We start from the raw sequence: 14,160 nt of genomic DNA, 5'->3' as shown, positions 1-14,160 counted from the left end.
GGCAAAGTTGAAAATAACCTGGCTAAGAGATTCCCAGGCGGCTCAGTGGTAAGAGAACCCACCTGCCAATGCAAAAGTTCCATCCCTGGGTCAGGAAGATCCCCTGGAGATGGAAATGGCAACCCACCACAGTATCCTTGAGATACTGGGAAATCCCTAGGAAAAGCCAGGATACTGGGAAAAGCCTGGGAAATCCCATGGACGAAGGAGCCTCGCAGGTACAGTCCATGGGATCACAAAGACTCAGACATGACTGAGCAACTAAGCACACAAGGACAAATCTAGAAGTCATTTCCTTCCCTTTATTTCCTCGCTTTCTCCCTTTCTTCTTTCCTCCCTTCCGCTCTATCTCCATCTCTTTGTCTCACCTTTCTTTTCTTAGGATCCTCACATTCAATGACATTGCTATCCACAGACTCACAGATATGAAAACAAGCTATAGAGGGAGAGGAGAGGACAGAGGGGCAATACAAGGGTAGTGAGGGGGAAAAGGGGTTTTATGGGATTATATGAAATCTTGTGTGTGAAACTTCTGAGAATTGTAAAGCACTATAGAATTTAAAGAATATTTTATTCAATTTTTTAAAAAAAGAAAAAAACCACCAAAAATCAAAAAACTCTATTCAAATACTAGCTGAACATAATAAGCTAAAGGAACAGAAATTTCAGCAACCACACTAGACAAAAAAAAGAGATTGTGCCAAGACAGTTTAGAAAAGTCACTAAATAAATGAATAGCTACAGCTTGCAAAAGTCAAACAAACAAACAGAAACTATATCAAACTAAAAAACAAAACAAAGAGGGGAAAATCGGATTCCCAGTTGCCACATTGTAATATCCAAAATGTTCAATTTTCAAACATTCTCTTCACAGCTTGGCCCATACTGAATTATCAACTTGTTAGAGAAAAGAACACAGATGACTTCTCAGGAAAAAAAGGAGCATGACCTCACCTGTATCCATGGGGAGCTCATAATCCGGAGATTTTCATTAAATTTCTCTAGCAAGTTACGAAAATTCTGATCTGTATAATCAAACCGATTTTGGAAAATAATGGAGCAGATCACATTGCAGGGAGCACAGCCCAGCAGGAAAGTGGGATCACAGGGTGACCCTAAAGAATGGAAAAGATTTATGAAACACTGTTAAAATATAAATATAAAACTTTGCTGTGGATAACAGATAATTTTAGAATCTCTGAATCAACATCTACATAGAAATTCCCTTATCAGCAAAAATTTAACTATGCTTAAAATACATCATTATTGCCTTTAACATGAATTGATCATACCATCCTTGTTTGTTTAACAGATCTTTTTTTTTCAACTTTTTAGCTGGACTGCACAATTTGAGGGATCTTAGCTCAGCAACCACAAACTGAACCTGGGCCCATGGCAGAGAGGGCCCAGAATCCTAACCATTCAGTCAACAAGGAACTCCCCCATCCTAGTTTGTTTAATAACTTGTTTCCAAAATCTCCATTTACTTCACTGCCTTGAGCCAAATTGCTGGTTATTTTGAAGAATGGAAAAAAAATTTTAAGGTCCGGTTAAAAACAACAATTCAAGTTATCTATCAGCACAGAATCACATCTGTCTGGTAAGCTAGACAATTAAGCACTGATATAAGAAGGAAAAAATATTTAGGAACCTGGGAACCTTTTATATATAATAAATAGTTGAAGGAATAACTGGTAGGATCAGGAAAGGAAGAGATTTAAGAGAGAAAGAGTATGGAAAAATTTAGGTGTTTCATGGAACAATGAGTAAAAGTGAAAGTCATCCACACTGTATGAGAAGAAAAAGTAACACAAACAAACTGCAGACTCTAAGATTTGTTTGCCTAAAATAAATGTAAGAATTCTTGGGACTTCCCTGGTGGTCCAGTGGCTAAGACTCTGAGCTGCCCAGTGCAGGGGGCCCAGGTTCGATCCCTGGTCGGGGAGCTGTATCCCACATGCTACAACTGGGACCCAGAGCAGCCAAATAAATAAATAAAATTTTTAAAAAAATTCTTAATTTCAAACTTTAATCACAAAGCAAACAAGAAAGGTTAACATGAAATGTCCATATGTGTGACAACTAAAATCTGATTTTTAATCTTTCCTGTCACATCACTGGAGAGGAAGACTTACAAAGCAGATAATTTGGAATCCAGACTGAAAATAAGATTCACTGTGGCAGTTCAGTTCAGTTCAGTTCAGTCGCTCAGTCCTGTCCAACTCTGCGACCCCATGAATCGCAGCACGCCAGGCCTCCCTGTCCATCACCAACTCCCGGAGTTCACTCAGACTCATGTCCATCGAGTCAGTGATGCCATCCAGCCATCTCATCCTCTGTTGTCCTCTTCTCCTCCTGCCCCCAATCCCTCCCAGCATCAGAGTCTTTTCCAATGTGACAAGGGCTTCATAAATCAGTACAGCTAGCAGTAGAGGTAAAAAATTACCCTAAGAGTTTTAATCCCAAATCCAGTTGTTTTAAAATGTACTTGGGGTTTTATTTTTATTCACATGATGAGGTCAACAGATCAGGAGATGATAGCCATAGGGAAGATAGTTTGTTCCCAAGAGGAGGGATACACCACACAGGGCCACATGGGGAAGCACCAAGATTGGTCAGGAGAGAGCATGGCAGAGCTTTCACAGGGGTTTTACGGAAGAAATGAGCAAGGTGGGGTCAGTATGCTAACTAACCTTAGGATTGGATAGTTTGGATAATTTCCGAGGGCTCTAGGCAGTAGGGAGAAGGCAATGGCACCCCATTCCAGTACTCTTGCCTGGAGAATCCCATGGACGGAGGAGCCTAGCAGGGTACAGTCCATGGGGTCTGGAAGAGTCGGACACAGCTGAGCAGCTTCACTTTCACTTTTCACTTTCATGCATTGGAGGAGGAAATGGCAACCCACTCCAGTGTTCTTGCCTGGAGAATCCCAGGGACAGAGGAGGCTGGTGGGCTACTGTCTATGGGGTCGTACAGAGTCGGACACGATTGGAGTGACTTAGCAGCAGCAGCAGCAGCAGCTAGGCAGTAGGGATGGTCCCTGGTTGTCCCATAATGCCTTGGGTTGATTTAGGGTAGGGAGAATATTGGCTTGGTGTGTGAGGGTTTCATAAAGTAGGTATCCAGAGGGTATGGGCTCTGGATGGTTGGCTTGAAAATCAAAGACATGCTCATAGAAAAGATGTGATGCTCTATCTCAGGATTAACTAACCCTGGGAGAGGCAGTTGCTCCCCAGGTCTGCAAGGCCTTCCAAGATGTCAAAGTATCATAAAATATGGAAAATACAAAACAAGGGAAAGTGAAAGTCTCTGTCATGTCCAACTTTTTGCAACTTTTTGTATAGTCCATGGAATTCTCTAGGCCAGAATACTGGAGTGGGTAGCCTTTCCCTTCTCCAGGGGATCTTCCCAACCCAGGGATTGAACCCAAGTTTCCAACACTGCGTGCAGATTCTTTACCAGTAGGGAGGGGAGATAAATGTAAAGAGAAAGTTGAAGTTGGAAGCAACTAATAAGGAAGGCAGGTTGAAATCTAAATAAATCATTTTATAATTTCATATTTGTGTAAATTTTAGGATTACTCTATAGCATCTATTTCTTAGAATTCATAAAACAATACTGTAATTTAGAAGCAACATTAAATAACTCAAGCTGATAATTTTAAAACAGTTGTTTACAAGGAAATCACAGTAGATGAGGCCTGCACTGAAGGATACCTAAATAATTAAAACCATAGAAAAGTATCATTACTGGCTAGAACTATAGGCAGTGAGTGTCTGAAGAAACCCTCAGACATCTGAGTAAGGTTGACCATACAAATACAGGCCAATTAAGTGAAAGCACATGCCCTCCAGAGGGGCTTGATGAATTCATTCCCACCGTGTCCACTTGACAAGTATTCCCTGATGAAATGTTCTGGAATAGATAACCCACACTGACACTATTGCTCTCTAAGGCACACACACACAAAAAAATGAGACTCAAAATCTCCTATCTTCATGACCTAGTGATCTGAAAACAAAAATTTCAAAACAGAATAGGATTAAATGACCTTTAAAAAATCCACACTATATGCACCATCATGGGTGTACACACACAACAAGCATAGATACACAAAAGCCCTCTGGGCTCTCTCCTCTCTCTCTCTCTCTCTTCTCCATGGGAGGGCTGAAAGCCATGAACCATATGAAAGATGTGGCCGCCCCTGAAATGTTTCCAAGGGCGTCCCTGGAGAAGAGAGCGGTCTGCTGAGGTCAGAATTACAGAGCACAGAATCACCCACCGTTCGTTTTTCTCAACTCCTCCACTAGGCAGCGCGCTTCCTCTTGAACGCGGTCCTCGATGCTCCTCTTCCCCATCCCGAAATTCCGCAGGGTCATTAGGGAGAAGCGTCGGATCTCCTTCCATCTCTTCCCGTTGCTGAAGAGGATTCCTGCCAGGACGGGAAACATAAACTGGGAGGGAGGCCCTAGAGAAGGAAGAGCGAGCTGACACTTGGCAGCCTCAGAGATAGACCAAGCTCTGCTGAGGGCTCTTCAAATTCCTCTTTTCCATTCTCCCCACCCCCATTACCAATGTTGGACACGTGCACATGCGCACCTACCATATCCTTTATTAACTCTTTGAGACATTGGGAGACTGCCTCTTCCAGAAAACTCTTCTCCCTGATCAATTAGGGCTTCTTTCACTGCTTCATATCCATGCAACACAACAGTGGGCCTCAAGCCAAAATACACTGTGAACACAGGGCCATAGGTGTTTGAGAGCTGGGAAATGGAAAGAAAATGCAAATATTAGCAAAAGAAGTCAAAATTTGGTCTGTTTTGCTCATGATTAAGACTGTTATTATTATCATATTGTTGATAATTTATTCTCCCACACATAACTACAAGCATTTCTGGATCTTATATATCAGTATTAGTTCAGTCACTGTCATGTCCAACTCTTTGCGACCCCATGGACTGCAGCATGCCAGGCCTCCCTGTCCATCACCAACTCCCGGAGTTTACTCAAATTCTGGTCCATTGAGTCAGTGATGCCATCCAACCACCTCATCCTCTGTCGTCCCCTTCGCCTCTCTACTTCAATCTTTTCCATCAGGGTCTTTTCCAATGAATCAGTTATTCGCATCAGGTGGCCAAAGTATTGGAGTTTCAGCTTCAGCATCAGTCCTTCCAACAAATATTCGGGACTGATTTCCTTTAGGATGGACTGGTTGGCTCTCCTTGCAGTCCAAGGGACTCTCAAGAGTCTTTTCCAACACCACAGTTCACAAGCATCTGTTCTTTAGGGCTCAGGTTTCTTTATAGTCCAACTCTTACATCCATACATGATCACTGTAAAAACCATAGCTTTGACTAGGCAGACCTTTGTTGGCAAAGTAATGTCTCTGCTTTTGAATATGCTATCTAGGTTGGTCATGACTTTTCTTCCAAGCAGCAAGCATCTTTTATTGTTTTTTTTCATTTTTATTTTTACTATATTTTGCTTTACAATACTGTATTGGTTTTGCCATCCATTGACATGAATGGCTGCGGTCACTATCTGCAGTGATTTTGGAGCCCCCCAAATAAAATCTGTCACTGTTTCCACTGTTTCCCCATCTATTTGCCATGAAGTGATGGGACCAGATGCCATGATCTTAGTTTTCTGAATGTTGAGTTTTAAACCAATTTTTTCACTCTCCTTTCACTTTCATCAAAAGGTTTTTAGCTCCTCTTTGCTTTCTGCGATAAGGGTGGTGTCATCTGCATATCTGAGGTAGTCTGTATTTCTCCCAGCAATCTTGATTCCAGCTTGTGCTTCATCCAGTCCAGTGTTTCTCATGGCATATTCTGCATATAAGTTAAATAAGCAGGGTGACAATATGCAGCCTTGAGGTACTCTTTTACTCTAGTTCCATTTGGAACCAGTTTGTTGTTCCACATCCAGTTCTAACTGTTGCTTCTTGACCTGTATACAGGTTTCTCAGGAGGCAGGTCAGGTGGTCTGGTATTCCCATCTCTTTCAGAATTTTCCACAGTTGATTGTGATCCACACAGTCAAAGGCTTTGGCATAGTCAATAAAGCAGAAGTAGATGTTTTTCTGGAACTCTCTTGTTTTTTCAATGATCCAATGGATGTTGGCAATTTGATCTCTGGTTCCTCTGCCTTTTCTAAATCCATCTTGAACATCTGGAAGTTCACAGTTCACGTACGGCTTGAAGCCTGGCTTGGAGAGTTTGAGCATTACTTTACTAGCCAGTGAGATGAGTGCAACTGTGAACTAGTTTGAGCATTCTTTAGCATTGCCTTTCTTTGGGATTTATGATAATTCAACATCCACTCATGAGAAAGAAAAAAAAAGCACTCTCACTAAAGTGGGTATAGAGGGAACATATCTCAGCATAATAAAACAGAAGACCTAAATAGACCTTTCTCCGAAGAAGCACCTACAGATGGCCAACATGCAATGAAAAGATTCTTTAAATCACTAACAATCAAAAAAAAAAAGTCACTAACAATTAGAGAAGTGAAAATTGAAACTACAGTGAGGTACCATTGTGGTTATCATCAAAATGTCTACAAGTACTAGATGCTGAAGCGGGTGTGGAGGAAAGGGAAGCCCCTTACACTGCTGGTGGGAGTGTAAGAGGTGTAAATTGGTGCAGCCACTAAGGAGAACAGTGTGGAAATTCCTTTAAAAACTAAAAATAAAACTACCATATAATCCAGCAATTTCACTCTTGGGTATATACCCAGAAAAAAAAAATGAAAACTCTAATTGAAAAAGATAATGCATCCCTATGTTCACAGCAGCACTACTTACAATAGCCAAGACATAGAAGCAACCCAAGTGCCCCTTAACAGATAAATGGCTTAAGTATATGTGGTATATACATACAATGGAATATTGCTAAGCCATAAAAAAAACAATAAAATGTTGCAGCCACATGGATGGGCCTAGAGAATAAGCTTAGTGAACTAAGTCAGAAAAAGAAAAATACTACATGATATCGCTTATATAGAGAATCCTAAAAAATACAAATGAATCTATATACAAATTGTAAACAGACTCACAGACGCAGAAAACAAATCTGTGGGTAACCAAAGTGGGTGAGGGACAAATTAGGGGTAAGAGATTAACAGATACAAACAACTATACATGAGACAGAAAAGCAACAAGGCTTGGTGTACAGCACAGGGAGTTACATTCCGTAACTTGTAACAGGCCACCACGGAGATTGCGGTGCCCATCACCGACTGGGCCACCAAGCGATTGCACTGCGGGGAGGCGCCAGTGGGAGCCTGGGACACCCGAGCGGCGGTACCACTGAGCATGGGGCGCTGGAAGCGGATCAACTGCAAAGCAACGTGCTCGTCCTGCGTCTGGAATCTCAGCCCGGGCGGCTGATCACCAGCAGCTCCCCACTAATGGACCACCAGCAGCTCCTCAGTAATGGACCACCAGCAGCTCCTCACTATGGACCATCAGCAGTTCCGCACTAATGGACCACGAGCAGCTCTGAGGTGGCGGAAAACTCGGCCTGGCACCAGAAGCATCACCTGGTAGACGTCCTAGTGGCAGTGGGCAGCCACTTGTAGGATCAAGCGTCCTAGATACATGCTATGTACTTAGTTACTTCAGTCATGTCTGACTCTTTGTGACCCTATGGGCTGCAGCCCACCAGGCTCCTTGTCCTCTGTCCAGGGGATTATCCCAGCAAGAATACGACAGTGGATTGCCATGCCCTCCTCCAGGAGATCTTCTCCACGCAGGAATCAAACTGGCATCTCCTGCATCTACTTCATTGCAGATGGATTCTTTACCACTGAGTCACTGGGCAAGCCCCTGCATGCTGTAAAGCAAACGCCTACCAAAGGGTCCTCGAGGGCAGCGGATGGTAATGGAAGGGGGAGTCAGTTTACATCACAGACAAGTAACAAATCCTCAGATTGTTTTAGTTGTTGGACACCATATTAAGAATGGACGTTCTTTACTCAAAATAGGAAAAAGGGATTTCTACACTATAAAATGTCTTCAGCCATTAAGAAAACTCCTTTCAGTGGTTCAAACAAACATATCCTTCATTCATTCTCAAGACAGAGGAACTTATAGGAACTTATAGTCTTCCCTTATGTAAATCAAACCACAGAGAAGGGAGTATACTCTAGGGCTCACAGGTAAGTAATTTCATTATTTATATAAGTTGGTTCTGTTCATGTAATAGTGGGATATTTTATTTCCTGATCCTTAAATGTTAAGGGCTACCACAGAGAAGTATGATTTCCAGGGCTAATCTCTTTTAATAATTACTTTACATTAAAACCTAAATGCTATTTTTCCTGTCCTGCTCTTCTTTCTGTTTTTGAAGACAAGAACAATGAAACAGAGGCAGTATAAGAAACTGCGGGTACCTTTATATCAGGTGTATATCTCACTGGATTTTTTTGTTGTTTAGGAAGCTAATATAGTTATCCTTAAAACAGGAGAAATGTTAAAGGAAGCCACAGTTGGCATTAGAAATTATGGTAGAAATATTAATCGTTTCTTTTCAAAGAAGAGAACAAAAGTCAGTACTTGACTTTTCAAGAAGTTTCTTATTCAGTTTTCCAGCCCCTTTCCTGGGTTCCATAGAATTAAACATACTCTTTTTTTTTTTTTTTTTTTTTTTTGCTTAGTAAAAAATGTAGCAATGCTTTATAAATTTATAAACATTTAGTTTTAAGCTTCAAATTCTGTCCCGAGGCAGATTGCACTTTGAGATGAACTGAAAAGTAGCCAACAAGATAGAATAAAGGACAATTATATGCATATATTGAAAGATAAAAAGGGATAAAAAATTTTAGGTCAGATTTAAAGCGTTTGGAATCAAGACTTTAGTTAAAATTAAGCTCTACATTCACTAGATAAGTTGATCCTCTGGAAATGTTTCTAAAACCTGAAAAATCAAAGTAAGCACCCCATTTTCCCCTGAGGATCTAGTGAAACATAAACACGAAATGGTTTACGATCAGATTTGTTCTAGAAAATCTTACAGTCACCAAAGCATGGCTTTAGAGTTCAAATTCTAGGTGTTTTACTACCTGGGAATTACTTGGAACAAGTCACTATCTTCATATGCAGAAATGGAGATGTAATAGTACTTGAGTCAATTACAAAATTCTAACAGGAAAATAGTCAAAACTTTCATATAGTATAAGCTGTATTGCTTATATTCCAAAGCAGATTTAAATGTTATATCGTTTATCCAGACTTTCCCCTGGGGTTAAAGTTAGAAAGAATTCATTTGTTAACAAACTTTAATGTCACTTCATACTAGCCATTTTATTTACATAGTTAGAACATACAGATATCTATTATAAATGCAGAGATCATCACTGCATTTCAGAACTTCACTCAGTTTGAGGGCCAACAACAGAAGCTTTTTCTCTTTCCATACCTATCTTGCCTCTGTTTTCCTTTGTACAAAGTTTGCAGCAGTAACACATGCATTACCATAGTAAGTCACGTTTTCAATTTGAAATTTATTTGATATGCTACAGAAAGGTGTATTACAAGGCTTTTCCTCCTTACAAATTCAGAAAGCTAGAATAGAATGGTAGTCATCTGACCTACCTGAACTAAGTCATTTGCTGTTTTTCAGTTGCTTAATCATGTCCGACTCTTTGTGACCGCACGGACTGCAGCACGCCAGCCTTCCCTGTTCATCACTATCTCCTGAAGTTTGCTCAAACTCATGTCCATTGAGTTGGTGATGCCATTCAACCGCCTCATCCTCTGTGTCCCCTTCTCCTCCTGCTCTTAATCTTTCCCAGCATTAGGGTCTTTTCCAATGAGTTGGCTCTTCACAAGGTGGCCAAAGTATTGGAGTTTCAGCTTCAGCATCAGTCCTTTCAATGAATATTCATTGGAAGTAAGTCATGGATGGCTATAATTTCAAAATTTATGTTTAATGATGGCAGAGTAATTTCAAAGTGTGCTAACAAACATTTTGGAAGCAGGTATTCTATGAATATGGTACTACTTACTGACAGATTCAAAGTTGTACCATAGCAGACTGAATCCGGTTTTTCTGTTTGAGATCAGTTGCTGAGGCTATTGTTTCTTAGTAAATGGGTATCTTTAGATAAGTGCAGCAGATACAGTCATGTCTTGCCGGTAGTCCTTCATAAATGTCATAACTTTAAAATTGTTAATATCTACAATATACAATTTATCTTAAATTTATGATGTAATTGATGTCAAGAACCACCTGGGGAATTTCAGTAAAATGTGTGTGTTCTAAACCTCAGTCCCAACCCCATGATAAACCTTTAGGAATATGTGTATGTATGTCCAGATGTTTTTTCTTAAAATAATAAAGGTCCGCCATTATTTTCATTTAAAAATACTTTGTAATAATGTATCAGTTCAGTTCAGTTCAGTCGCTCAGTCGCGTCCAACTCTTTGCGACCCCATGAATCACAGCATGCCAGGCCTCCCTGTCCATCACCAACTCCTGGAGTTCACTCAGACTCACGTCCATCGAGTCGGTGATGTCATCCAGCCATCTCATCCTCAGTCGTCCCCTTCTCCTCCTGCCCCCAATCCCTCCCAGCATCAGAGTCTTTTCCAATGAATCAACTCTTTTCATGAGGTGGCCAAAGTACTGGAGTTTCAGCTTTAGCATCATTCCTTCCAAAGAACACCCAGGACTGATCTCCTTCAGAGTGGACTGGTTGAATCTCCTTGCAGTCCAAGGGACTCTCAAGAGTCTTCTTCAACACCACAATTCAAAAGCATCAATTCTTCGGCGCTCAGCCTTTTTCACAGTCCAACTCTCACATCCGTACATGACTACCGGAAAAACCATAGCCTTGACTAGACGGACCTTAGTCGGCACAGTAATGTCTCTGCTTTTAAATATACTATCTAGGTTGGTCATAACTTTTTTTCCAAGGAGTAAGCGTCTTTTAATTTATGCAGGCCAGGGAGCAACAGTTAGAACTGGACTTGGAACAACAGACTGGTTCCAAAGAGGAAGAGGAGTACGTTAAGGCTGTTTATTGTCACCCTGCTTATTTAACATCTATGCAGAGTAATAATGCATAATGGAATATAAACTGCAAAAAAAAAATTCAAGAGTTTTCTATATACCTGAAACTAATGCAATATTGTAAATCAACTGTACTTCATTAAAATGTTATAAAAGACAAAATATATCACCATCATATTTTGACATGGCCTGAGCAATTGGTACTCAGATTATTACTCATTATCATATCAATACCCTGAGCTAGGTTTATTTACCTTGCTTTATAGATAAAAAGATTAAGGCTCAAAGACTCTCCTATTTATTTCTGGTGTCTCACAGTTAATAGAAGACCCAAATATCCTTTTTTTTAATTGAAGTATAGTTGTTTTACAGTGTTGTACCAATCTTTGCTGTACAGCAGAGTGACTTAGTTTTACACATATATAATTTTTTAAATATTCTTTTACATTGCGGTTTATCCCAGGAGATTGGATGTAGTTCCTTGGACTACACAGTAGGACCTTGTTGTATATCCATTCTAAGTATAATAGTTTGCACCTACCAATCCTAAACTCCCAGTCCATCCTTCCCCTACCCCCTCCCTCTCCCTTGGCAACAAGTCTCCTCTCTATGTCTGTGAGTCTTGTTTCTGTTTTAAAGATAGGTTTGTTTGTGCCATATTTTAGATTCCACATATAAGTGAAATCATATGGTATTTGACTTTCTCTTTCTGACTTATTTTATTTAGTATAATCTCTAGACCCACCCACGTTGTGGTAGTTCAGTTCAGTTCAGTCGCTCAGTCGTGTCCGACTTTTTGCGACCCCGTGAATCACAGCACGCCAGGCCTCCCTGTCCATCACCAACTCCTGGAGTTCACTCAGACTCACGTCCATCGAGTTAGTGATGCCATTCAGCCATCTCATTCTCTGTCGTTCCCTTCTTCTCTGCTCCCAGTCCCTCCCAGCATCAGAGTCTTTTCCAGTGAGTCAACTCTTCGCATGAGGTGGCCAAAGTACTGGAGTTTCCTCTTTAGCATCATTCCTTCCAAAGAAATCCCAGGGCTGATCTCCTTCAGAGTGGACTGGTTGGATCTCCTTGCAGTCCAAGGGACTCTCAAGAGTCTTCTCCAACACCACAGTTCAAATGCATCAATTCTTCGGCGCTCAGCCTTCTTCACAGTCCAACTCTCACATCCATACATGACTACAGGAAAAACCATAGCTTGATTAGATGGACCTTAGTTGGCAAAGTAATGTCTCTGCTTTTGTTGTAGCAGATAGCCTTAATTTCCTCTTTTTTATGGCTGAGAAGTGTTCCGTTGTATATATGTGGCATATCGTCTTTATCCATTCTTCTGTCAATGGACATTTAGGTTTTTCCATGTTTGGGCTGTTGTGAATAGTGCTTCTATGAACATAGGGGTGCATGTATCTTTTTGAACTATAGTTTTTCTGGGTGTGTCTCCAGGAGTGATTTGCTGGATCATATGGTTATTCTATTTTCAGCTTTCTGAGAACCCTCCATACTCTTTTCCATAGTGGCTACACTAGTTTACATTCCTACCAACAGTGTAGGAATGTTCTCTTTTCTGTACATCCTCTCCAACATTTGTTATTTGTAGACTTTTTATTATTTAGGCCATTTGGACCAGTGTGAGGTGATATCTCACTGTAGTTTTGATTTGCATTTCTCTAATGGTGATGTTGAGCATCTTTTCATGTGTCTATGGCCATCTGCATGTTTTCTTTGGAGAAATTTTTACTAAAGAGAAGACCCAAATTTCAACGTGGCTTAGTCGACCTCTAGTGCCTAAGCCATTCATCGGTAACCCGTATGCCTACCTCAGAACCAATATACAACTGACTGCTTCCAGATCACTTGTAAAGCTCATCCCATGGGAATTCTGACTCAGCAGTAATAAATACTAGAAATCTACATTTTTAAAAGCCACCCTCAGTGATTCAAATGCCCAGCCCTGTTTCAGATCCGCTGCTATTACTGACAGGAAGCAAGCAAGCATCACAGAGTCAGTGCCAGGACACGCAGCAGCTCATGGAAGAACAATTGCTTTCATCTGGCATCATGTCTTGCAGACAGCAGCTTTGTGCAGAATCCAAAAGGATTTTGTTACCACCCAGCTGGCTCTGAATAATGACTCTTTTCTTTCATTCACTCATACTTGTCCTGATCCCAAGCTATTTCCTTAACATCAGGCATAGTTCACTTCTTCACTGAAGTTAAATTGTCATGGTTATTCTGAACAAAACATGCAGTTTATATAAGTGATGAGTTCTTGAATGACATCCCTAATCACAAAACACTTCCCTTATCATTTATCTTCAGCCAAAAATCATAGCAAATGTGGTGAAACAAAGAAGAAAAGCAATACTCCAATCTTTTGCCACGTTATCATTTTGGTTCAGTTATACAGAGACCTAAATGTTTCTCTACTCAAGAAATGCTTTTCTTGACAATGACAGACAAAAAGTAATATTCCACAGGAGTATTTGCTTTAAAATGACATAGTTTAGTAACTTTAAAATATTGTAATATACTTTGATATATATATTTTAAAGCAGATGTTCACTTACTTTTCCCTTTGCAAGTCCCTGGAGGAAAATAAAACCTACTTACATTGCTTAAGGATTTGCCAATGTTCTTAACATCTAGCTGTAGGATATTTCCAAGAATCAGGAGAGGAGTGGGGCCCGGCGGGAGCTTCCCTTTCCCAGAGCTCTGTTTCCAGAGTGAGAGGAGAAGCAGGCAGGAGAGGCAGAGCACAAGGACCACAGCCAGATCCATTGGTGCCTTCTCTTCTCACTCAGACGACTGTGAGCCTGAAACCTAAAGCTTTTATAACAGTCCCTGCTAATTCAACTTGGGCCTCTAACTCAGAAAGTGAAGAGTCAGCCAGGTCTACTTTAATCTCTCTTTTGAAAGGACTTTAGCCCTGCGATAAAGATTAAAATATGGTGCTGTTTGTTTTGCTCTTGCCGTTTTTTTTGTTTTTTGTTTTTTTTAATGACCCATCTGAGCATTCCAGTTTAACAAGTCAGGGGTGGAACAACCTGGTGAGTTTTCTTTAAACACACCAGGAGGTTGATGACTAGTGAACTATAATTATTTATTATAATAAATAAATAAATAAATGATTTAATCA

General features: G+C 40.5%; 1 protein-coding gene across 1 annotated transcript in view; it reads right to left on the bottom strand.

The window, feature by feature from the left end:
• Window positions 1–13,941, bottom strand: part of LOC138427948 (cytochrome P450 2C18-like) — a 40,397-nt gene extending 26,456 nt beyond the window's left edge. Inside the window, exons 1-4 of the mRNA XM_069568073.1 lie at window positions 13,635–13,941; window positions 4,604–4,766; window positions 4,283–4,432; window positions 955–1,115 (exon numbers count right to left, since the gene is read on the bottom strand). Coding sequence (XP_069424174.1) covers window positions 955–1,115; window positions 4,283–4,432; window positions 4,604–4,766; window positions 13,635–13,802 — 642 coding nt within the window. The 5' untranslated portion in view covers window positions 13,803–13,941. The remainder of the gene's footprint in view (window positions 1–954; window positions 1,116–4,282; window positions 4,433–4,603; window positions 4,767–13,634) is intronic.
• Window positions 13,942–14,160: the final 219 nt, after the last annotated feature.

The sequence above is a fragment of the Ovis canadensis genome, chromosome 22 (assembly GCF_042477335.2).
Source record: "Ovis canadensis isolate MfBH-ARS-UI-01 breed Bighorn chromosome 22, ARS-UI_OviCan_v2, whole genome shotgun sequence".
Classification (NCBI taxonomy): Eukaryota; Metazoa; Chordata; class Mammalia; order Artiodactyla; family Bovidae; genus Ovis; species Ovis canadensis.
The sequence above is the reverse complement of the archived record's forward strand: the minus strand, read 5'-3'. Positions and strand labels throughout refer to the sequence as shown.